At 34.1% G+C, this 27,162-nt stretch overlaps 1 protein-coding gene across 5 annotated transcripts in view; it reads left to right on the plus strand.

Annotated features, from left to right (window-relative positions):
• Positions 1–27,162, plus strand: part of LOC129269284 (unconventional myosin-XV-like) — a 68,765-nt gene that overhangs the window by 4,503 nt on the left and 37,100 nt on the right. For all 5 annotated transcript variants that reach the window (XM_064105552.1, XM_064105553.1, XM_064105555.1 and 2 more), the window contains exons 2-22: positions 496–632; positions 4,840–4,944; positions 11,521–11,609; positions 12,661–12,724; positions 14,388–14,500; positions 14,985–15,156; positions 15,644–15,747; positions 16,691–16,754; positions 17,124–17,399; positions 17,555–17,671; positions 18,001–18,059; positions 19,591–19,714; positions 20,183–20,278; positions 21,143–21,274; positions 21,928–22,131; positions 22,850–23,004; positions 23,484–23,654; positions 24,275–24,395; positions 25,013–25,273; positions 25,736–25,964; positions 26,416–26,549. In XM_064105552.1, the coding sequence (XP_063961622.1) occupies positions 624–632; positions 4,840–4,944; positions 11,521–11,609; positions 12,661–12,724; positions 14,388–14,500; positions 14,985–15,156; positions 15,644–15,747; positions 16,691–16,754; positions 17,124–17,399; positions 17,555–17,671; positions 18,001–18,059; positions 19,591–19,714; positions 20,183–20,278; positions 21,143–21,274; positions 21,928–22,131; positions 22,850–23,004; positions 23,484–23,654; positions 24,275–24,395; positions 25,013–25,273; positions 25,736–25,964; positions 26,416–26,549 (2,799 nt within the window). In that variant the 5' untranslated portion in view covers positions 496–623. The remainder of the gene's footprint in view (positions 1–495; positions 633–4,839; positions 4,945–11,520; positions 11,610–12,660; positions 12,725–14,387; positions 14,501–14,984; positions 15,157–15,643; positions 15,748–16,690; positions 16,755–17,123; positions 17,400–17,554; positions 17,672–18,000; positions 18,060–19,590; positions 19,715–20,182; positions 20,279–21,142; positions 21,275–21,927; positions 22,132–22,849; positions 23,005–23,483; positions 23,655–24,274; positions 24,396–25,012; positions 25,274–25,735; positions 25,965–26,415; positions 26,550–27,162) is intronic.

The following is a 27,162-nucleotide window of genomic DNA, read 5'->3' on the forward strand; positions in this document are numbered from 1 at the left end:
AAAAGAAAAGAATAATGAGAATTTGATATATTAAAAAAATCAATACTTATGGTCAATCTATTGCGGTCATCTGTGCTTAGATGGCAACCAAACTTGAGCCACATGTGGAAATAATTAAGAATGACAATTACATATAGTCCCTTGACCATGGTTCAGAGTTGTACAGGTGGCATCATCACCATCATAATCATAGTTATTATGAGTTTCAATATTGTATTATGTGTAACTAATTTTAATTCTAATAATTTTTTTTTTAAAGATGATATTAAAGTTAGTAATACTATTTTGTGTTTGGGTAAACCCAAAGTATTATATTCTCCTTTTGAATAGAATTTCATGAACAATTAAGGCTACTTGATCCTCATTGGAATTCTGGAAATAAGTTCTCAGAAATTTGAACAAAAGCTTTATGCTCTTGTAATCATTCTCTAATCATTTTCTGTTACTCCAATTCTTCATAACCTTGTATTTGGTTTATGTGTTTCTCAATTACAGATCTGTACAGAGAGGAATAACTTGTTCAAATCATAGGAGACGGAAAACAACAAATGGAGCTTTGAAAGAGAAGAAGGAAATCTGAGAGGAGTGACTCTTGTGAATCCAGTCATCTCTAACAAAACAAGATGGAGCTGGTAAGTTGATATTTCTTAAAGGAAAAGTTTCATTTTGGGGAAAGGAGAAAAGGTATTGTGATTTTTGTCTCACCTGCATAGCAGAGTGAGACTATAGGCGCCGCTTTTCCGACGGCGGCAGCGTCAACATCAAATCTTAACCGAAGGTTAAGTTTTTGAAATGACAGCATAACTTAGAAAGTATATAAACCTAGTTCATGAAACTTGGACCTAAGATTAATCAAGTATTATTAAATATGCTGCTTGAGTTTCAGGTCACATTGCCAAGGTCAAAGGTCATTTAGGGTCAATGAACTTAGACCATGTTGGGGGAATCAACATCAAAATCTTAACCTAAGGTGAAGTTTTTGACATTTCATCATAACTTCGAAAGTATATAGACCTAGTTCATGAAACTTGGCCATAAGTGGATTCAAGTATTACTGAACATCTTGCCTGAGTTTCAGGTCACATGACTAAGGTCAAAGGTCATTTAAGGTCAATGAAATTTTCCCAATTTGGGGATATTTGTTGAATTACCATCATAACTTCGAAAGTTAATGAATCTGATTCATAAAACTTCGACATAAGAGTAATCAAGTATCACTAAACATCCTGTGCAAGTTTCAGGTCACATGACCAAGGTCAAAGGTCATTTAAGGTCAATGAACTTTGGCCAAGTTGGGGGTATTTGTTGAATTTCCATTATAACTTTGAAAGTTTATAGATCTGATTCATTAAACCTGGACATAAGAGTAATCAAGTATCACTGAACATCCTGTGCGAGTTTCAGGTCACATGACCAAGGTCAAAGGTCATTTAAGGTCAATGAACTTTGGCCAAGTTGGGGGTATTTGTTGAATTACCATCATAACTCTGCATTGTGTATTGGTCTAGTTCATAAAACTTGGACATGTATAAGAGTAATCAAGTATTGATACTGAACATCCTGTGCAGGCTTAGTTTAAGTCACATGGCCAAGGTCAAAGGTCAATGAACTTTGGCCATATTGGGGGAATTGTTGAATAACCATCATAACTGAAGTCTTTGGATCTAGTTCATGAAACTTGAACAGAAGAGTAATCAAGTATCACTGAACATCTCATGCGAGTTTCAGGTCACATGACCAAAGTCCAAGGTCATTTAAGGTCAATGAACTTTGGCCAGTTTGGAGGCAATTATCAGATCGCTGTCATAACTTTCAAAGTTTATAGATATAGTTTATAAAATGTGAATATAGGGGTAATCAAGTATCACTGACAAGTCTTAGGTCGCATGATCAAGGTCAACTGTCATTCATTGTCATTGAACATAGTATTGTATCATTATATGAATTGCGTTTTTGTGAATTATTATGTTATAGTAGTTTTCAAAGTCAGCACTGCTGCTATATTTAATTGCGTGATGCAGATGAGACTGCCAGAGGCACTCCACTTGTTTCAATTTTGAAATTTGACAAATTTCAATGTCCCCCCCTGAAGTTATAAAGTGTACTTTGTTTGTGAAAAACACAAATTAAAAACTCTTCCCATATTTGATCAGCGATACATGTAGATAAGCAAAGAAAAAAAAAATTTGTCTCGCCTGCATAGCAGAGCAAGACTTCTGACGGCGTTGGTATTGTCAACAACATGAAATCTTAACCATAAAGAATGCAAAAAAGCATGAGAAAACAAAGCAAAAACAAGGGAGAATCAGAAATATTGCATCCTGTGCATGTTGATCTGCAGATATATGCTTAAAGAACAATATCCTTGTTGAAGGACAATAATGGATCAATTGTGTACTTCCCTTGCTTATCGATATCATTTATACTTTGACCAGGAATTACTACCCCTCCTTTGTTTACTTTGATTTATGCACACTCAATTAATCATGTACAATACAGACTAAGTTTTATGAGATACATGTATTGCTTTCATGTTCTAATTGTAGAGTTTCAATAACTAGTGATTTCAAGTTTAGTGTTGACCCTCAGGTGTCGATGATTGGCCAATTTTTATAGTAGCAGAAAACCAAACTTAAGATAAAGTTGGTACTTGGTGAGCTAGTAAATGTAATTTGGATCATTTTCATAAGCTAAGATTTAGGTGTTGGTGCTATTGATGAAAATCTAAAATGTGCTTCAAACACCAACACCGACTTGAAATGACCAAATCTATATGAGATAGAGAATGGAGTTTACACACACGTTGTTTCCAGGGGCACAATTTCATTTACACATAGCTAATCAGTCTTTATGCATGAATCATGACCTGTTATATTATTGCTAAATTCTAAGATATTCCAAATTTTCCTTGTTTTAACAAAGTGGCAGTGAATTTTATCAAGCATGTTAAATATTTCTCCAATCTTATATTTTTTGGGGTATATTTTATTGAAATAAATCAACATTACAATTAAGTTACATATTTACAAGATCACTTAAGTTTCCAAGAAGAGTGCCTGTACAGTTAGCTCAAATCCATTCTCGAGTTTGATGAAAATATCATTATTTATATAAATTCGATAACGAACTTAGATAGACGAGAAATTAGAAGTTCCTTTATATTATTGCTACATGTATATGTCCCCTATCCACCTCCACGGTTCCACCTGTCTGTTTGCTAGCTCTCCTTTTCCGTTATATGTATAGGGCCTATAAAACCCATCTTCTTTTATAGCTAATTGATGTAGCAAGCTATCTGTCTATCTACACATAGATCTTCCCAATATGTCTGTCTATTTAGATTGATTCTATCAGCTTTACCCTGCTAAACTATTCATCTATACAAGTATTGTCAATCAACCAGCGTATCTTTAAAAAATTCTTTTAAGTCTATTTATGATCTGTCTGATTATTTATCTGTCTAATATTCTTTTCATACTACATTTTCTTAACCCCATAAAAGTCCACTTTTCTTTAGCCTGGTTTGGTTTCACACTGCAGCTCTTAGCACCCCAATTGCAGTGCTAGCACCTGCTTTTTAGCAGGGCCAGATAGTACGATACTATTCACTGTGCTGGCCCACTTTGGTAAAACGTAGTGTGAAAACAAAGTGGGCTAAGCTTAACCCTGGGAAAATTGGTGGGGCTAAGACCCCCGCCCCCCCCCCTTAGCTTCATCTATTTCCTGGCGTTAGGAAAAAATTGTGTCGATCTATCTATCTATACCAATGTAGATCACAGAAATTGGCAGGAGCAGTTGATGGAAGAGAAATAGTTTGGTTACTATTTACAACCTGTCTACCTTCCTGTCTAGTGCTATGTTTAGATCTCAATCTTTTAGTGATCTAGATCTGATATACATGTAGATAGAATTTATGCACCTTTGAAATGTTCTTAAGCTATGAATAATCATCATCATCATTATCATTCTGAAAGCAATAGTATGAAATGATGGAATTTATGAAATTAAATATTAAATAGGGTATGTAAAGTTTGATCTTTGCAATTATTGTCAATGATTTACAGACAGGAGAGCTATAGTAAACAGTGTTATGATATCACTGTACATAAGATAATAGGAGCTAATGTAAACAATATCAAGCCTTCCTGGCCAATGTACATTTCCATGTACTTTCAGTTTTCGATGCCCTTTTGGATGAAATAACTGGTATGCAGTGTGGAAGTAGATTTTGTGTGATAAGAGGATAAGAGAATATAAATTGCTTTTACAACAGCAGATTTTAACGATATTATGACAATGGAAACCTTTAGCTTAAAAGAAAAGATTGTAAACAGAACATTCAACTGTAAATAAAAAAAAGATTCATTTGAATTTCAAAATACTATCAGAGACAAGCTTTTGCGTGACGATGATATTAAATTGAATTGTAAATAGTTTGTTATATTTTATTGATAACTAAACTGTACTATGTAGTCCAATATCTGATTTCATTCTGTGTAGAAAATTGAATATCTATATAGAAACGAACAATATAATAGCTTGGAGGGGAGACTGTCAGCTTGGAATTTTCAACTGTCATACTGGAGCAGGGAAAATGAAAAATAGAGGAAGACAAAAGATGAAAAACCGGAAGTTGGATATAAAGGAAAAGAAAGAACATGGAAAGTAGGTAAATTAGTATACAGTAACCCCCCATGTTTATTATACAAAATACAATTCAAAAAGATTCTTGCCATCTTGCCCCCTCCCCTCCACCCAAAATACTCTGATACCACCTAAGTCAAATGAAGAGAATCATGATTGATATTGAATTCTATTATTTTGTATCATTTGTAACAGGGAACCCTTGTTTGGTTTGACAGTGGGTTGGAGTACCCTGTTCCTGGTCGTATCATTGTCTCAGATACTGCCTCCATGAAGGTACTATGTGCCAGCGATGGAAAGGTAAGATGTGTCTTGTTATCTGTTAACAATATTCCGAAGTAGTAGTAATAGCAGACCTGCCAACACTCCTGAAAAGTTATCACATTTGTTCTCATTTTCAACTTTCAAAATGGCAAAAAAATCAGAACGTCCTGGGGCCGATTGCATGAAATGATCTTTCCAAGGACCGTCTTCTGTGTTGCCCATCTTTTATGATTCGCTGTCTGCAGGATATTACTGAAATTTATGATGAAAAAATAAAATTTGTTAGCTAGCCCTTAAAACAATTTTTCGTACAATATCATGAGATATCACATCATTTTATAAACAAAGATTTCGTTTACTTTTAATAATGGACAAATAAAATATGTTTGCAGGTAATTTACTTAAAATGCAATTCACATGGCGCATCATAATAAATGGGCAACACAAAAGACGGTTCTTGCAATGACCCTTTCTTGCAATCGGCCCCTGATTGATCTGGAATTACATATGAGGAAAAAAATGTGGGAAAAATCAATATAGTCCCATTCATGCTTCCAAGTCCTCAATACCTCTTAAAAAGCCCAGTCCTTTTAGGGTCAAGGTTGCTAACATACATGAATTTTAGGGGAAACTGCCTTTTTGACTCCCACATGGGGCTCTGCCTCTGGATCCCCTGACATAGTAGTAGGAGTAGTAGTAATATTAAGAGTAGTAGTAGTAGTAGTAGTAGCAGTAGTAGTTGTAGTAGAAGTAGTAGTAGCAGTAGTAGAAGTAGTAGTAGTAGTAGCAGTAGTAGTAGTAGTAGTAGTAGTAGTAGTAGTAGTAGTAGTAGTAGTAGTAGTAGTAGTAGTAGTAGCAGTAGTAGTATTAGTAGCAGCAGTAGTAGTAGTAGTAGTAGTAGTAGTAGTAGCAGTAGTAGTAGGTCCAGATCTAATCTAGATATGTATCTGATCCTTGTAAATAATAAATTTTTGGAGAGCACTAAAATTATTGGCTCTCGCTGTGGAATAATATTTCCCTACATCCCAATCAATGCCATATACATGTAATGTACATGTGTAGTGAGAAATACCACTTTCACTGGCAATTTAATTACACGTATAGCTACAGTAGATGACTCATTATGTTTACCTTGACTTGTTATGATATACATTATAACACACATCTATGTGCTTGTATGTCAGGCATTGACAGCATGTATGAAAGTGAAATGCTACAGATGGAAGACTGATTGATTGCATCCAATACATGTAAACTGTTTAAATGTATTTTGCTCACCAAAGGATATGCCTTTTTTAATTAAAATAATCACTCATGGTGACTGCTAAATCAGCTGGGTTTATTTTTGCATTTTTAATATGTATTTGGCCAGTTACGAGTGAAATTTGCTACAGTAGGTTTGGGTATTTCATGTCATGTTATATTCCCTGCTAGCTTTATTTGTTATTCACACGTCTTCAATTGCCTTTGAAATAGTTGTTGGAAAAGATTACTGTACATTTTTATCATGATGCTGTATACCCAACAGATGTATCAATCATATTATGTGTTTGTTTATTATTTCAGTCTTAATTATGTATTGAGCTGTCAATCATTATTGTTTCTAAATAATCCAACCTGCTTTTCACATGTGATTATACAAAAATAATTATTGATATATAAATGTGTCCTGCACATTGGATTCAGGCTGCTCAGCATACAAGTTTTGCGCATTTCCCTCTCACTGGGGAGCATTCCAGCCATGCACCACCAAAAAAATCATACCGGGCAACTACAACAATTTAAGTTTATTGATTGGTCTATGCATAGTCACAAGAGAAATATATAAGAACATATTGATATACATGTACAGTACATTAAAATGAAGTTATGTGAGCCAGTTATGATAGAGTTCTGAAATAAATCTTATGAAATCAATTTCTCTTATCTTATTTTGAGATGTTATCATGTGAAAGAAAAAAAATGAACCTCTGTATTTTCACCACATATTGTGAGGAATTGCATAGAGACACAAAAACTACAAACCAAGGAATGGAATTGAGTTTTGTTTTATAACAATAGCAATTAAGTGGTCTCAGCTCAATTTCTTTGCAATATGATCTAACAATAGTCTGATTCACGTAGAGATTGTAGAACTTCAAGTTACCAAAGTTACGTATCAAAAGGGCTAAAATGAATGAAATTTGAAAGCAACAAAAACAATTTAAATCTACATTTATTTGTTTTAAATGTATTAAAATTATTGATATAATGTTTTTTTTTTCATTTATCATTATTTATATGGTTTATTAATTGGCCATAGTGACTTCCAATAGAGGATTAGTTAGTGTGCTTTATACCAAGAGTTATTTGGGCAGTCAATAAAGCCAAATTCAAACAAATTTGAAAGAAACAATGCAGTTTTGTTCTTTTATTTTTTTAATTAATGGTTTTAATTGATATTGTTGTTGTACTGTAATGTAAGAGTCAAATTCAATTGAATTATTTTCAAAAAAATTGTATTAATATTTTGAGTACCGGTTATTAATATTTTACTAGTATATTTCCTTGAGAAGTTGATTGTTGTTTGACTTCAATTGTTTTTAAATTTCATGAGTTGTACGCTTTGTGGCCCAAATGAACTATGAATGAGAACAAAATTTTACATGTATATGAAAAGCATTTGTTTTCTAATGTCATTATTTTTTGCCCTTATGAGTGCGAGTACTTAAAGCTTTTATTGCATATCAAACATTTAAAGTTTCACCCCGCTGCCGTCTGAATTAGACAACAATTGAGGTTCCCCCAAGCATTGGACGTTTGGATTGATAGTCCTTTTGACATACATGATGTTTACATTAACTTTATAAAGCCATGCAAAGAGAAGAAAATCCAAATTGTCCTGATAAGCAAAAGGGAAAATGTCATATATCAAGCAAAAGGGAATATGTCATATATCAATCAAGGTTGAGTTATCAATAATTTTCATGTTGAATACAAAATATGTTGTTATTCTTAGCCAAATAGGAAATATGCACATCCTTCTGATTCTTAGATCAGAATTGAGTGTGGACATCAGAAAAATTTATATACAATTTTTTGGTACAATTTTTGATAGGGACATTATGGATTGAAACAGTCTGAGATTTCTTTTATGGACTTTACAGGGAAGCCACTCGGGCTCTGTGGAGGTGTACACGAATCATGCAATTACCCTTTGTTTTTTCGATGTAAATGTAGCCGTTTTGCATAGAAACTTTATTTTGTTGTACATCTGTACAATAATTTGATTTTTGTGCTGGTTGGGAGTCTACCCAAAATTATACCACCAATGTACTGCAATCATTGTACAAAGCTGAGTTACCTTCGAAGATAACTTTGCAAGATTCAGCACTGTGCTCAATGTATGTTTAGATTATGCAACTCCATAGATCTATGATAAGTTTACATTGCATACGATTGCAATCCGCATTTTTTTTTAACAGAAAAGTCATTTTTGTCACTTGTGCCCTTTTGCCAAATTAGGGCAGCACTGTTTACACTCGCTAGTCAACTGGTGAAAATCTACAATGGATTTACTTGTGTTTGAAGAATGTGGACACTTGAGTCTAAAATACCAAGTATTTAGCCCCGTATATTATATTCCTTTTGGGGACAGTGGAAGAGAGAGAGAGAGAGTAAATATTGAAATAAATTGAAAAGGAAAGTAAATGGAGAGGGATCAGGTATGTAAACCAAAAGAAGTTCTGCATAAAACACAATGCACAATGTAACTTAGACTCTAATAGAGAATAATGTATTAGACACTGACACAAACTGCTATCTAATCATGCTGTTTCCCTGTCGCTAGCAATTTTTGCGGTACTAATTTCCAGACATGATAATAAAAGAAGGTTTACGGCATTTTTGAATTTTTGTTAAGTTCAAGTTAAAATTGCTGCCATTAAACATTATTTGACAAATCTGTTTAGATGTAGGCAGCCTGATGAAACACTGTAAGAGATTAAAGTGTGGAAAGGGGTAAAATGACCCTTTGAAAAAGGCCATGGACTAACAGAGTAAAGGATGAAAAATAATGTTACTCCTCTACACTATTCCACACATTTCCATCATTTTGCCCTTTGTGTTTATTTTCTTTTGTTGAAGTATGTGATGGGTCTATTAGATAATCAAGAAATAAATCGATTTTTTGCTTGGATAAGGGTGGTTTCCAAGTTAATTTTGAGAAATACATTATTTTCTGTTATTTCTGACTTGATTATTGAACTTTGAATGAATTTTGATCATAATTAGATTTTTTTCTGAAGAGTGATTGATTTCAAATTGGTTCTCAGTTTCAAAATCTCCAAGATTCAATATTTATTTCAGAATTTTTATGAAATGGTTTTGGAAACTGTTAAAACATGCCTTTATACATGGTGCTACATAGTGTCTAAAATTAATGAGGATCTCAGTATAGAATCTCGGCCAATTACCTTCTTTTCAGAGTACATGACAGGACAAAAGTTTTTATTCGATTTGAGCTTGTGTAAATGGCGAGGCTCTGTAGAAACTTTGCGTAATTCTACTTAACATACGTGTACATGTACCTCTGTTTTAATGACATCATTACAGATTCGTAGTACACTGGTGCAAGTTGCATTGGTGGCATATAGACTTGCCAAGATATATATTTTGTCTACTTTTGAACTTTGGAATATCCACCTTTTGTGTAAATATTCAAAAGGGCATGTCTTGAGATGACTGCAGTTTTCTAATCTTTTTTTGTAAACACAGAAGTGAACTTGAGCATCATTTTAGCATAATTGATATAAAATGTACATATTATAACCCTCGGGTGTTAAAATTACACTATGGAATTTGAACACAACACCAAACCTCTCTTATTTCAGAAGGCTGGCGCTACATCATGAATACCCATAAAAGTATGTTTAAAAAAAAAACATTTGTGAACATGGCCAGATGTACACGACAGTGAAGGTGTGTAGCGCACTTACACAAAACCAATAGCTGACAATATTCATAAGCATAATGACTTGGGAAATCTTTAATAAATCATCCCTCATACTACAGTAACCCCCTTCCCCCTCCTCATCAGAAATAAGAAAGGTTTGGTGTTGTGTTCAAATTCCACAGTGTAATTTTAACACCTGAGGGTGTATTGGTTTCTTAACACCAAATGTTTTACAGCATACATCGTGGTGTCTTTTTTCATATCATCCTTTATGCCAGAAGTTTTGAAATATAAGACTACAATCTCCCATTTTTGTACATGGTGATTTTGAAATGGACTATTTAGATATTTCCCCAAATGTCATGATGCAAATAAGTAGCATAGCATTCGTATGACAGAGGAGTGTTTTGGTAAGCCACATGGATGCGGCCCACTAGACAAATGTTTGGCCAATGTTAACACTGCCACTTTATACACTTTATAATATTTAAGCATTAGCACCTTTCACACAATGAGAAAGTAAGTTTAAGACAGATCAAAGTTCATAGGGTGTGTTTAAGTGGTGTATTCAGACGTTTCCTGCACAAACAGATCAAGAATGTTGACTGATAAGAATCTAACTTTATGATGTCGTCTACAAAAATCCAACCGGAAAAGTGAGCAATTACCATAATTTAGCCATATGATGACAAATAAGACGATTTAGTTGCTAGGTACAAGGTGGTGTTTCACAAAGATCTTAATCTGACTGAAATCTCAGTTGAAATTATTATGTTTGTCTTACACATTAAATCAGTTTTCAATTAAAATTTGTTTTGTTCTTGATGGACAAATTGGAATAAATATAATAAAATACAAAAGAATAAGTGGGATATGACATCAGCTTGATCATTGAATATTCCTAAAGACATGCATATTACTGTTTCATCAAAATAATGCAAAATTATCAAAAATCATAACTTTGTTATTCCTTGTCCGATTTTGATGAAATTTTCAGGGATTGGTATGTCTGATTATACTTTTCAGTTCAAATCATATTATTATCAGCCTGGTATACCACTTTAAATACCCCCAGAATGTACTGAAGATGAATTTCCTCTGAATTGAAAATTTAGTTTGCACCTTGGAATTATAATGAACTTATATATTATGTTAACAGATATTAGTATTGATTGCCATTTACAATGTCATTGATTTTCATGTACACACATGTATGAATTAATTATATCAGGTTGGTAGGTGTTAAATTTTGTTTATAAAAATTAGAAATTGTTATACTGTTGTTTGAACTTGATATTAAACTGTGTATTGATTTCTTGAAATTGGATCAGAATTGTGAATTCGACAAATCAATATTTCATCATAATGCTATATGTTTGTACAATATAATTTACAAACTAGTACTCAACAGTTAGACTTAATTGTTTGTAATTCAAAGGAACTGATGCAAACAAGTTGTGACTTGCTTGCATCAGAACAGATATTGGTATGTATTACAGGTAATTTCCACAAACAAAAATACCTGTTTATTCTAAGAAATGATTGTAAAGATCAATGTTTCAAATTACTTAGTCTTTCTTATTTTGATAGTGGTGTACTTTGATTAAAATCCTATTAAAATCTGTCTTAGAATATCTATAGTCAATATGAACTTTTGTTAAACTTTTTTTGAATTCCAGGAATACCCAATAGTAGACCCCAGGAAGCTGCTGAGGATCAGACATGATCGAATTGAACTTGAAAGCATTCAGGATATGGTTGAACTCAGGTAAAAAAACAAACAACAACAACATAAACTATCCAATGTACATATATAGTAATCATGGTGACATCAGCTTACTTAACATGTTATCTGGCAATGAGTCTAAATCACCTTAATTGTGAATGAATAGATGAATAGATTGAATTGATAAATGACTTAATGATTTATCAAATGAATAAAAAGGTGAATAAATCGATGATATAATTGACAAATTTATGCACAATTAAATGGATATTAAATCAACGACTAAATACATGTATTGTATTATATCTAAATAATTGCTATTACATTAATTTCATTTGCATTTGATCTACTACTGAAAACAATGAATAAACAATGATGAGCCTAACATGCTATCTAGTGGAGCTCCAAATGTAGTACCTTTGAATTCATATACTCATTTAATAATACATATTGTTTATTGTAAGAAAGATTACTCTGTCACCATTCCAAGGCCTTCCTGCAGGCAATAATATAAGAGATCTTGTGAAATGATTTGAAATTCAAAGTTGTGGAATTATATCTAAGTAATTGTTAAAATAAAATCAATTTCATTGCTTTGGATCTACTACTGAAAACAATGAATAAACAATGATGAGCCTAACATGGTTTCTTGTGGAACTCCAAATGTAATACCTTTAATTTCATATACTTATTTAAGAATATATATTGTTTTCTGTAAGAAAGATTACTCCTTCACCAGTCCAAGGCCTTCCCACAGGCAATAATGTAAAGAGATCTTGTGAAATGATTTGAAATTCAAAGTTAACAAGCCATGTAAGGTTAACTAAGCTGGGGTTTAATCCTTTGTCATATTTTGATTTGTGGGGGCATGTGAAGAGCAATGCTTTACAGTGGATCAATTTTCTGTGATAAAGAAATAAAAAAGAGGAATTTGTTTTATATTTTTGATATCTTTAGGCCAAATTTAATATCATTGTGACATGTGCATGCTGAAACATTATTGTGATTATAACTAAATTATAATTTGAATATGTTTGCTGAATATTTAATTCCTTCCTCTCTCCCTCTCCCTCTCTCTCTCTCTTAACTACAGAGATCTTCATGAGGGATCCATAATATTCAACTTACATACCAGATATGAGAAAGGTCTCATATATGTGAGTATATTAACCTCTTTCAAAACAGCAAATTAGCAACAATAATCAGTTTCGGATTCAGATTCAGAATTTCAAAGAAAACATGATTTAGTCAGACATAATGATGTAGCCAAATTTAATATAAACAAATTGGTACAGTATTAATATTTTGATAACGATGAGGATTTTAAATTACTTAGCCTATTACCAGTTTTATGAATGTAAATGTTTTCCATTTCCTTTTTACATGTTTTATACGGAAATGCAAGATGCAGACCTAAATTATATTTGAAGAATTTGTCATTTTCCCTCTCCTTGTTGTATTGCATACGTTTTCCAACACTCTTTTTTTTCATGACTGACACAAATTAGACATGTTTGAGATTGATACATGTCTTTTAAAATGTTATTACATTTCTGCTTCCGAAGATGGCATATTTTACCTCAAGCCAAGATAAAACGTGATTGCCCTGAAAGAGCTTAATAGTTTAGACTTTAAACTGATTAAATTGGACTACGCCCCTATCATAATATTCCATATTTTTATAAGCATCGATTCTTGAAGGTTAATTAATTGCAATCCATGGGACTTGCCTGTTATGTGGAAAATTATTTAAAGGGGTTGAATGATTGAACATTCTTATTATTTTTGAACCATTCATTTGTTCATTTTGTCAATGTAACATGCTTTAAATATGAAAACAGAAAATTATCTACAGTACATAATGATAGATAAATGGATTAATGGATGGATGGATGGATGGATGGATGGATGGATGGATAGATAGATATATAGATAGATAGATGGATGGATAGATAGATAGATAGATGTATAGATAGATAAATAGATAGAAAGATAGATAGATGATAGGTGGATGGATGGAAGATATATAGATAGATGATAGGTGGACCGATAGATAGATAAATAGCTAGATAGACAGACAGATAGATAGATAGATAGATAATAGGTGGATGGATGGATGGATGGATGGATGGATAGATAGATAGATGATAGGTGGATGGATGGATAGATAGATAGATAGATGATAGGTGGATGGATAGATAGATAGGTAGATAGGTGGATGGATGAAGGGATAGATAGATAGATGATAGGTGGATGGACGGATAGATAGATAGATAGATAGGTGGATGGATGGATAGATAGATAGATAGATAGAAAGATAGATAGATCAATAGATAGATAGGTGGATGGATGGGTGGATGGATGGATGGATGGATAGATAGATGATAGAAAGATATAGGTGGATCGATGGATGTTAGATATAGGTGGATTAATGTTGATAGCTATGCAGCTAGCTAGATAGAGAAAGATAGAGTAAGTGGGTTCTACATAATGTCAAAGGAATGATATGTCAGGGGGTGGATATTTAATGAACATGATAGATAGAATGATGAAAATAAAGAGGGAAGTATTTATCTGCTGTAAGGAGAGAGAGAGAAAGACAGACAGAGACAGAGGCTGCAGAGATAGAATGAAAGAGATGGAGAGAAGAAAAAATAAAGAAAAAGGGGAGAGAGAGAGAAATATAACAAAAGTAGTTGCAGGTCGCAGATTATATAGGTAGGGAGAAGTTCTGGACTATGATAGACTGTATGTATATGCTCTGCTGTATAAAAACTTAATTTAATTTGCAATTTTTTGTGCATACATTATTCCTTTTAGACCTACACTGGAAGTATATTGGTTGCTGTCAATCCTTACAAGCTTTTTGATGACATCTACAACATAGAGACTGTTAGAAGATATGAAGGGCAACTCATTGGACATCTACCACCGTAAGATTTGACCCATAATTATATCATACCTGTTAAAATACACAAGCTCAATGGTCGGGTAATTGTCTAAATGGATGTCTGTTTCATAAGTCACAGACATAGCAATGAATTGATTGATTGAAAATTCTGAAAACATACTTTGCAATGGGATGTACAGGAATTTCAAGTACTCAAAACTTATTTTTTTTAAATGAGCCAGAAGTTATACAAGCTTGTGATGATTTGATTAAGAAATGCTACAAATTTTATGACAAATTTACCGAAATGATATCTGGTCATTCAGCCTACTTCAGGCTTGCTGTCTCATCATCTGAAGTTGTTTTAAAAAAATTGAAGATTCCCCCCAAAAAATGGAATATGGGTAAATATTAGGGATTCAGTTTGGGGGAAAGAGGGGGGGGGGGTGACTGAAAAACTGGTTTTGGTATAATTGCAAAGGAGGTACATATTTTGATATCTTTCCCTCATCATTTCTATCTTTCAGACATCTGTTTGCAATAGGAAGTGGTGCATACCTTCGCATGACTCAAACCAAACAGAATCAATGCATCGTGATCAGTGGTGAAAGTGGTGCTGGCAAGACAGAGAGTACTAAACTTATTATGCAATACCTTGCAGCAGTCAACAAAGCTTCGACTAACCTCATTACGGAACAAGTAAGAATCAGATTTGTATTATTTAACAGTAAGGATAATCCACTGTAACATAGCATGTAATTCAAGACACTGTATCCTACATGTAGTGTTTCAAAGATGTATTCACCCCTGTCATTGAAATGTAGCTTAAGTGCTTGCTGATACTCTATGATTTAAAGTGTGGTGTTGGTGTTGGGAGCACAATTCACATTGTCTTCCCTTCCTTCTAAACCTTGCATTTGTTTTAAAAAATGATCCACATCACATTATGAATGTGTGTGGCGCAGGTAAGATTTGTCCAGCCCCAGATTCATTTTGAATCAGATTATGAGTAAATGTAAAAAAATTGCCTAATATTACAACCTCACAAGTCATCAGTGAACATGAAATCAACCAGTTTGCCAAAGGGATGATTCTTTGCTGATATGGTCCTAAGTTTCCTATCATTATTCAATCAATATGATATAATTAAATCATATAATTTATGTTATTTTTTGTATGTTACCAGATTCTAGAAGCCAACCCATTGCTAGAAGCCTTTGGGAATGCCAAGACAACTCGCAATGACAACTCAAGCCGCTTTGGAAAATACATTGAATTGTTCTTCAATAAGTATGCCTTTCTTGTTTATATTTATCTAATGCCAGCCTCAAACTATCCTACACTCTGCCATTCAATTTCTAGAAATGAATCATGATGATTGTATCATTACTCCAAACAGACCACTGATATGTTCAATATAGGTTCTGAATGGCCGTATATAGATTGTAAACTGAAACTACCATATCAAAAACCTTTGTGTAGGAAATAAGGCCTAATCGGTTCCTCACAGTAGCATTGTAGCAGTTGTTCAATTGTCTCTATTAAATTTAAAACAAATTTTGCGTTTATTCATATGTTAGACTATCCTTGCACTTTTTTAATGTTGATATATCAAGCCTCTGATTTAAGACTGATTTTGTGTTTATATGTTAAGACTATACTTGCATCTTTTTTTTATGTTGATTTTTCATATTGTAGATCCTAAATCAGGCATATACAGCGAGAGGCATGCTTCATGATATATATTATTTTCTGTTCTTTTAGATTAAAGCTTTTATAAATCTTTCGTTAACACTTGAAAATGTGAATTATATTTTAGTATCATCTAACATTCCGATATTCCCAAAGTGTAGTGGCCATTACATCTTTTTTTTCCATTATTGATTCTTTAAAAAATTTACATTTGAAATTATTTAGTGCAATCTCTCTCTAAGCCCTCTACCTTTTTTTATATACTGAATGATTGCTTATTTGAAAGCTACGGACAAAGATTATGTTCCGAAAAATTTAGCCCATTCAATACTTGAAACTTGGTTTTATACCAACTGGGAAAACACATTGATACATATAATTTTATTTTTGTTTGGTGCCCAATCAAATTGAAATTCCATATAAAATGTCAAAATACATATCATCATCATCATTATCATTTCAAACATTAGTTGTGTGTAATATTCTATTGAAAGAAGAGATTTTACTATATTTTCATTGAATTCTAATCGTTCATAAACAGTGGTCTTATCAGTGGTGCCAGGACAACAGAGTATCTGGTTGAGAAGTCACGTGTCGTTAGGCAGGTGAGAAGATCAGTCTTTCTATCCCAGTTAACACATACCTGTATATAGCTTTCATTAGGTCAAGATTGATATCCTTTCGCTCCTCAAATTGACAACGTTGTTTTATTTTTCTATTCATTTACATATTTTGAAGAAAGAATTTAGATGTAACATGAATAAAATATCATATGATGTTAGCAATGTCCTATAAAACAGTTGCCGATTTGCATTTGTTAAAAGTGATTTTGTTTTTATTGCGTTGCATTTTTTGATAAACTTTTTGTCACTGAAATATGAGCATTTATCAGAACAGAGGATAAAACTAACTTTCCATTTTTACACCGATTTTAGATTAATCTTGTATGCATATTTTTAATACGTCCATGCTAGGCACCTGGTGAACGCAACTATCACATCTACTACCAGATGCTAGCTGGTATGTCCATTGGAGAGAAAGCCAAGTATGGGCTCACTCAACCAGAACGCTATTTCTACCTCAACCAAGGGGGCAGCAGTCGTGTGGATACGCGCAACGATGCAGATGACTTCATCCGCACAGTCTCGGCCATGGAAGTTCTGAACTTTGACCCCAACAAGCAGGAGACGGCCTTCAGTATCCTGGCAGCCATCTTGCACATTGGAAATCTCTCTCTCCAGAATTCAAAGGTTAGATATTAGCAATGAATTTTAATTTTCATGTAATTTCCTATTGTAATGCACGTTATTCTAAATGCATGTTGATAATGTGAACATCATTGTCAATATAATGTTAATTATGTAGTTCTGTAATGCATTGTTTGTGTTATACCTTATATTTGCAGAGGCAAGATAGACATGATATGCCAGAAATCACCAATGAGGGAGCCCTAGCAGGAGCGGCTAGGCTTCTGCAACTCGACCCTAAACAGCTTGAAGGTGCTATTTTATACAGAGTCACAGTAAGTAAACAAATATATTATCATATGCTTAAAGGCTACTTTAGTTAATAGGTGTGTGATGGTTTGGGAAATGTATGTATGTTGTTCGATGAATTGCATCAAAGTTTGTGTGTATATCTCTGACCCAAAGGATTGAAATCATTATTGAATAAGAAACTGAAACTGGGTTCTTTTGAATCCTAACAAAGCATATCTCCATTTTTGTGCCAGTACACTTTTCTTTCGTTTATACTATATGTTATTGATTTTGTGTATTACTTTTATCATTGTTATATTATTTGGAAATATTTCTTGAAAGCTAAATATATTTTTTACTTATGTCATTTCAGGAAACAATCGGAGAACGAATTCTTACTCCTCGGACACTCGAACAAGCTGAAGATGCCAGGTAGGTTTTCTGTCCCCCCCCCTCCCTTCCTGAATGAAAGAATGTTTGATTGCTATCTATATTGATTACAAATCATATGATTTCCAGGGGTTGTTTAAATATGTACTTTGGAATGAGCTTGAGTGATTGTATTGCCATAAATCTCATATATTGAGTACATTAAAATCATATCTTGAAATAGGATATGCATGTAGGGACATACATATTTGTACGTTGGAATATATGAAGTTTAAAGGTTATTGCTTGTATTTGCATAATCGTCATGAACAGAATTCATTGGAGGGGTGTCAAGATTTTGAGTCTGAAATATTAGGGGAAAATTATGTCTGTGCCATGCCCTACTGTAGCAGATTGCTGAAGGTACTATGGTTTGGGGTTACTTTCTCGTTCGACTAGATCATCTATCAAGTAATATCCTATCCAATTCCCAGCCATCTATCTTGAACTTCTATGCCTTTCTAATTGGTAGACTACAGTACCCCATTGGATACAGTGTTACAATTGTATATTTTGTTCACTCTCCAGGGCCCTTTATCATTAATCTTAGTAACTGATTGTTGATTAATTTCTAGGATTGATTGCATTGATTATTGTGTATGATCAATCATAAAAATTAGCACCAAATTCAATCGCTAAGTTTTATATGACAGGACCCAGAACATTTTCTTTGAGAAATGAGGATTTGTCCTCCATCAAGAAATCCAACTTATATCTTGAACAACAATGGGGGTAATGTAAATGTGTACCTTCTAATGCATGGAGTTTAAAGTTCAATATTTGCTTTCCCATAAAGCTCATGAATAGATAATGGAGTCAAGATGATAGCCTTAAAAAGCCTTGGGATAACTGGGGGAATTCCCAAAGAGCAAAGTTCTATGAAATGCAGATTGAAGTAGGTAAAATATTATGTTAGCTTTGTCTTATCAGGGAAGTAGTACTAAGTTGCTCTAAAGAATATATATGTTGCCTTTCTGTTTCATCCACTTTGCTAAGACTTTATGGCTGAAAGATCAAGGGTTATCTTAACTTTTCTTTTGATTGTAATATGATACAGTTCATGAAATTGATTGTCTTGTGGTATGTCGTTTTAAAGCAGATACTAGATAATCAAACATTTGAAAGAACATTTTTTCTTCAGACATTCATCTGCCTAGAGTGTCAAAGTAAAGACCCCAAACATCTGAACATTTGAAAGGAAGCCAGAAGTTAATCTGTGCAATATGAAGTGTTAAGATATTAAGATTTTAATTCTATATATCATTTTATCATAATTACCATCATCCTTTCGCCACCATCTACCTCATGTACCATCATCATCATCATCGCAATCATCCTCACCATCATTATTGTCATCACAATCATCCTCACTATCATTAATGTCACCAGCATTATCATTATTGTCATCATCATCGTCATCATCACAATCATCCTCTTCATTATCAATATTGTCACCATCATCATAATCATAATCACTCAATTCAACCATATTAAATTTAATACCACTTTCGTCAAACAATGTCTTCCTGTACAGGGATGGGATATCCAAATCTCTCTACACCAGTCTTTTTGGATGGCTAGTCAGGAGTATAAATGTCATCACAAACCAACCCGCTAAGATGACCTCTATTGCTATACTCGACATCTTTGGATTCGAGGTGAGGATTTCAATTAAAAATTTGATGATGTAAAACTTTTGAGTTTTTCCACTGAGCCATTATCAGCACTGGGAAGGAAAGGGAGGGGATCCGAGCCCTCCCCTCCCCTTGATAATTTAGAGAAAGAATAAGAAAAAATATATCTATTCCCTTTCGATTTGTTTTTTCATGATGAAAATAGTTTTGGATACTGAATAAGTCAGTGTTTTATTTCCATGGCCTTTGCATAATTTCAATATATGTTCATATTAAAATAATGAAGTTGGGAATGACAGAAATAATCTTTGTGTCTAAATTTTTTTTATTTCATTGCTCTAAGATATTCAGCAATTTTTTTGTTTAATGCCATTTTAAGAAGCTCTGGCTTTAATATTATCCTCATTGTTTTCTCAATGCATTTCAATTTTAGTTTACTAAGTATCTTTATATCAGTTAAATAAATTAACTTAAACATTTTATTTTTCACAGGTCTTCAAGACAAATGGCTTTGAACAACTCTGTATTAATTATGCAAATGAGCATCTGCAATTCTACTTCAACAAACATATCTTCCAATTAGAACAGGTATGACACTTAACAATTATCAAATCTTTTCTTTTGTCACTACTAGCTGTGTCATTTTTACTGTGTAGCCTATACAAAGCAGATTTATTGTATTAAAATCAGACAGCTTCCTTTAACAAGAAAGACAATTTCTGAATATACAGTTTTATTAAACAATTTCAGATGTTTGTTAAGGCATCTTAGCATCTAAAATTTTAGAAAGTAGAAGTTTGAACAATTTAGAAAAATGGTAAACACCCAGCCTTATCGTTCGTGGCTTTGGGTATTCCTAACAGGGGCACTTGAGTGAGGCTGTGAAGATTGTACCGTACTCTTCATTGGGTGAAAAATTTGAGAAGAAGTTGTATAGGAAAATTGCAAGGCCTCTCATATATTGTTGATCCCATTATCATTTGGCATAGTTTCAAGGTCTTACAGCCTCACTATAGATAGGTTTCCTTAATGGTTGAGCCTGCATGAATATGCTGCCGGGCTGATAAAAATCTCAAAATTGAAATATTTTGATGACAGCTCAGAATAAGCTAGATTTTAGAGTTATAACATGGGTAGCAACCTTCTTTTGCCTCAAAAGAGTTCTTCACAGGTATCAGGAGACTGTTTTCAGGCAATATGAGACTGCCACCATTGCTGTATTTTTTTAATAGAGCCTATTTTGAGCTGCCCTAAAATTTTTTACATTTTTAGAGGTTTTATTAGCCCAGGCACGATATGTCAATGAGAAGACAGAAGTGGTCTCACAACATCACCAGCTTACCTGGGGTGGGATACAATTTTGCTAACTTTTTTTTTTGCCCATCCTGACATTTTTTTCTGGTATGCCACTGATTTGTATATATGCTTTATTTTTTTCTTGTTTGGTTTTAGCTTGAATATGCCAAAGAGAAGATAGAATGGCAGACTATCGCATTTGTTGACAACCAACCAGTCTTGGATCTCCTGGCCAAGAGACCTACCGGTATTCTACACATCCTAGATGATGAAAGCAACTTTCCCAAGGTATGACTTTTAAAAACATGGAAGTACTTATTCCCTCTAAGAATCGCAATTCAGTCATACACTTTCTTGCATGATATCAGTTTGGTCTCATCCCACATGGTCTAATCTAGTCAAATGACCCCTAGGTATGGCACTTATGTTCGTATAAAATATTCTCTTTTAGCCCCATCAGACAGATGCCAACTCCTATTGTGGAAGTGCCACTTGGTCTGATAATATTTGTCTTATACCAATGGTTATTGCAATTCCTCTGAAGTATGGGATTTGTATTAACTGTAAATACTTTCTTTCAGCACCCATCTGGCGGCAAACCATAATTTGTCCAATGACCATTGTCTTATCCAATAAGATTTAATAATTACCATATGTCTTATTTTTTATTATGTAGCCTGTTGCGGGTGGGGGGCTGTCATCCAGGGATTTAAGTAGTATAGGTTCTCAAATTGGTAATTATTGATACTGAATCTTTTTTTAACATGGTGATGTTCAGCCTAGAAGCAGTGTATTTTTTATAGTCATGTTCACTGCCAAGATTTTATTCTTGTGTTTGTAATGCAGTTTGAAATTTCATTTTGTAAAATGCACAATCATAAATAATTAGGTATGATTCAAAGTGTAAGTATTAATGAATGAATTTTGCATGTTTGCCACAGGGAACAGAGAAAGCTTTTGTTGAGAAGTGCCACTACCATCACTCCTCCAACTCCTCCTATGGTCGCCCTAAGCAGCCTCGTCTTGAGTTCTGCGTCAAGCACTACGCTGGAAAGGTGATCTACCAGCTGGACAATGTCATTGGAAAGAACAGGGACGTACTGAAACCAGAGGTCCTGGAGATGTTCAAGAACAGCAAGAATCAGGTCAGAACTTGTTTAACACATGGTGAATACATGGGTCACTAATTGTCAGTTGGTCTTATCTCACATGTTCAAATATTAGTTCGTCTACAACCACTGCCTATAGACAATTTAGTTTAATTTTCACCTTGCCAATTTATTATTTGTATAATTTCTGGTTAAGGTAAAAGCCTCTGTACCAATTTTGTAAAATATTCACTTTTGTTAACACCGGTAGACTGTATGATTTTATAAATAAGAACAATACTAATTACCAAGTTATTTGATTATATCACAGGTATTTTCAGAGATGTTCAAGTTGCTACAGGCGACCTAGCAGACACGATCTAAGATTAGGGCTAATGGACTTTCAGGCATAATAATAATAATATGTCCATTTATATAGCGCAGTTACTATGTGCATATACTCAACTGAGCTTTGATACTTGGTATCATATTATTACCCTGGTTTTAGCCCCGCAGTCTTTTACAGCGCGGTGGCATTTCAAGGAATAAATTCCTATTAGGTATCCATTCATCCACAACGTGGATGAACTCCTTGCTGAAGGAAATTACACCATGGCTGGGATTCGAACCCACGACCCTCTGTTTCAAAGTCCAGAGACTTATCCACTGGGCTACAACGCCCCAACGCATGAGAAAGATGAGATCGTAAATTGTTGCAACCCAATTTTCAAGAAAAAAAAAATAATAATAAAGAATTCACTAAAATGTATTACAGGTGCTATCAGAGATGTTCAAGCTATTACAGACCATGGAGCAGAGACGATCTATGATTGGGGCTAGTGGCCCTTCAGCGATGCGAAAGATGAGACCATCAACTGTGGCTACCAGATTCAATGAGTCTCTTCTAGAGCTCATCAACAATATGAACAAGTAGGTGTTGATTAACCATTGAAAATTTGTGTGAATTTATGAATTTAAAGTTTACATGTACTACAAGGATATTGATTTTTGACAAAGAACCTTTTAGAAAGGAGATTTTATACCTTAAAAATTTAATTAAGTGAAAAAGAAGAAATTTGATTCACCGGTTTATTATCTTGCTCTTGTTTAAGCATTATTGGACCGTAAATCCAAGTTAAAACTCTAATGGGACATTGTAAATCAATTTTAGGTCCCCAAATTAGTCATTAATCTTGTAATTAATTTCAAATTGATATCATTCCGCTTCTACTAATCAAAAACAAATGAACTGATTTCATATTGTTGTAATTGATTGGTCTCATGTTTGTACTTGATGCTTGCAATTGAAATGATGACGTGTCCTTAATGGTATTTTTCCTAAGTGCACCATAAGTATTTCGTTCACTCCCACAACATACAATCTCTTTACCATATTATTTCATTTTCAGATGCCATCCATTTTTTGTTCGTTGCATCAAACCCAATGAGGAGAAGTCCCCTATGTTGTTTGATACCGGTATTGTACTGAGTCAACTGAGATACAGTGGGATGCTGGAGACGGTCCGCATCAGGAGAAATGGTTTCCCAATCAGGATGGCCTTCCTGTCATTCATGAACAGGTCAGTATTGGGGCCCGTTTCATCATACTTGTGAACAATGGCAGTTGTTAAAAGCCACTGAAATCCTACAATATGATTGGTCACAATAAAAGAAAGTTGTGAAAGATTCAAATTAATCTCAAATTGATATATTGATAAGTGGACCAAAGCTTCAAAATTATTAGAAAGAATACTTTTTGCTATGAGCAGATGATTATATATCAACCTTTCCATTTATATTCTCCTTTTTTTACCTTTCCTTAAAACTCTTTTGTAACTCTCTTTAAAATAACCCAACTTTTTCTTCTTTCGAGATATAAGATATTTGTTTTAAGAGTACGTAATACCTATCTCATCACTCTTTGATTCTATCATTGTCACATTATGTCTCATTTATACCATAGCTCTTTTTGTCTTGTTTCCTTGGTCATTTACACTTTTGCCTAATGCAGTTTATGATTAACACTTTGTTATTTTATCGCTCTTTAAAAAAAAATTGTTATGTATGTGTAATTGTCTTGTGAGTGTCATGGTGCAAAGACTTGATCTGTTTATAAGAAGCCACTGTCATTTTCATTATTATTAGGTTTATTTGGTACATTCAATGAAGTATGATGTCAAACATTACATTGTATATTCAGGTATCGTTTCCTGATCAGTGCTCACATCACATTCCGAGCGACAGCCAAAGAGCTCTGTCAAGAGATCTTATTCAGGGTTGGAGATAGGTTCAGAGGAGACTACCAACTGGGATCTACAAAGGTAAGAGGTCATTGGTCAAATTTGCTTTTTGCCCTCGGTTTAAGACCCCTCACACTATATGATATATCAAGATCTAATTATGGATATAAATTTAACTGCAATGGATCTTCTTTGCAGAGGCTCAGGATAATCGTACTGGTATTGTAAAATTGAAATTTCTGGATCATAAATCCCTTTGATTTGGGAATGGCATGATTGATATTGAATTGTAACTTCAGACCGAGTCATTCAATTCATGTTGAAATTAGTTTTGTCTCCATGTATATCTAATCCTAAGCTTGTACACAATTTTGTCCTATTGCCATAAATACAGATACAAGTCTAAATATGAATTGTAAAGTTAAAATAGGATGTGTATCATACCCTGATGACTGCTTTAGAAAAAAGATTGATTAATTCTTGTAAGTAAAGTAATGAAGTCTGATAATGTCATTGGAGTGTTGATGAGTGCACATTGTAGAGCTTAATCAATTTATATTTAGTTGAGTATTGAAGTCCAATTCAACAAATATAAACTGTGATTAAACACATCCCTAAAAGTTAATTCATTTTCTTCAGTGCCATACTGCAGTCTAACTCAGGTAATCAAAAACTATGATCATTGTATCATTCCACAGGTATTCATGAAAGAAGCCTTAGAGAACTACCTAGAATACGAGCGCTCCAAGATCATCCAGAAGGCTGTCTTGGTCATCCAGCGTCGTCTGAGAGGATTCCTAGCCCGGCGTCAGTACCATCGTATCCTTCACACCGTGGTCCAGCTCCAGGCTCACTTAAGGGGATACCTGGTGAGGCGTAGGGTCAGGACCATCCTGAAGGGACTGGTCCTGTTCCAGGCTCTCTACAGGGGGCGACTCCAAAGGAGGAGATACCTTGTGGTAAGATCATGCCACTGTTTTCACAAACAACCCCAAGATACAAAGAAACAAAATTTGAGATAAACATGTCATATTTAGTGGATTTTGGAACTATTTGTATGGCTCTCTCTCTTTTAGCATTCCTCTGAATAGAGTATGATGACTGCTTGCATGATGAATGAGTCTAGGAATAGCTGTAAAGGCCAATCCTAGATTTACATTTTCTCAGGTGGGGCAGATGAAATAAGTTGTCAATTCATTAGTATTCATCTGTTGACGTAGTTATCTTGCTGCCCACTTATCATCCCAATGTTTGTATTGTAGTAGCAATCAAAATTCTTAAAGCTCTCACAAATTTTCTCAATCTCAATCCATGGACTACTGTTAACGGTTGGTCTATGTATATAACTTACAGGAATCAGAAGTATTCAGTAGTCAACAGATTACTAGTAGCCCAAACTGTCATTTATATGTCTTCTTTAGATGCTAAGGAGGGCAAAAGAGGAGAGAGCAGAGCGGGAGAAGAGAGAAAGACTCCGCATACAAAAGGAAAGAGAGAGAATTGAAGAAGAGAGAAGGAAAGAAGCAAGTCGGCTAGCATCATCTAAGATGGCTGCCAGTCGAGCACCACCTCCACCATCCCTACCAACCCAGCCAGCAGATGTGTCCAGGGTGGACATTCCCTATGAACTCAGTTTGCTACTACAGAGAGGTAAGATGGGCCTTTCCACACTGCAACAAATTAGATGGACAGTTAGGTAGTCCAGAGGAGTTGAGAATATGTTGTGCAATGTCTACTTTGCTTGTTCTTCCTGAGCCTTTGGAAATGTGAAACATGAGCATTAGTGTGATCCTCTGGTTGAAAAAAAATCAATAAGTATTATAAGTATAAGTAGTTATTAAATGTCCATAAATGGAAATTCATCTTGTTTACATGCCGTGCAAAAACATAATAGACAAGAAACTATATACATTTATACAGATGTAACATGAACAATGCAATCTACATTTGGGACATGAAAATAAACATAATATTACTTATGTAATAAGTAATAGCACTGTTTTTTGAGCAGCTCCTCTGATTACAATTTCCTACCACATTGTCGATCCCTGCACTATTGTCAATTTTCCGTTTCCATTTTCTCTTAATGCTTGTCTTACAGGCTGGAGTCCGCCTCACAATGAGAGGAATCTCATAAAGGTCGTAGGTCAAGTAGCTCGTCAGGAGAGACCTATCAGTTTCCCTGCTAACATCAATGACCATCCTTTCTCAAGATACGTCAATATATATTTCAAGGTTAGAAATTTTTCTTGTTTCTTGTTCTTTGTATAATTTATCAATCTAATGAAAATGTTGACTAACTGCTTAATCTTAAAGAAATATGTTCCTTAATTGCTCAATCCAATTCAATATTTAAACTAAATTGAGCAGTTAGTCAATATCTTCATTAGATGCCAAGTGGAGTTCCTTCTTAATGCATTAGTTAAACTTGGCTCAAACTTTGGTTAAAGTACTTAACTTAACAGCTCAGTCAATATCTTCACTAGATTGTGCGATAGGTCAGTATCTTCTTGCTCAGATCCAATGAAGATGTTGACTGATTGCTCAGATGTTCAGATCCAATGAAGATGTTGACTGATTGCTCAGATGCTCAGATCCAATAAAGATATTGACTGCTTGCTCAGATGCTCAGATCCAATAAAGATGTTGACTGATTGCTCAGATGCTCAGATCCAATGAAGATGTTGACTGATTGCTCAGATCCAATGAAGATGTTGACTGATTGCTCAGATGCTCAGATCCAATGAAGATGTTGACTAATTGCTCAGATCCAATGAAGATGTTGACTGATTGCTCAGTTCCAAGAAGATGTTGACTGATTGCTCAGATCCAATGAAGATGTTGACTG

This window comes from Lytechinus pictus, chromosome 10 (genome assembly GCF_037042905.1).
Source record: "Lytechinus pictus isolate F3 Inbred chromosome 10, Lp3.0, whole genome shotgun sequence".
Taxonomy (NCBI): domain Eukaryota; kingdom Metazoa; phylum Echinodermata; class Echinoidea; order Temnopleuroida; family Toxopneustidae; genus Lytechinus; species Lytechinus pictus.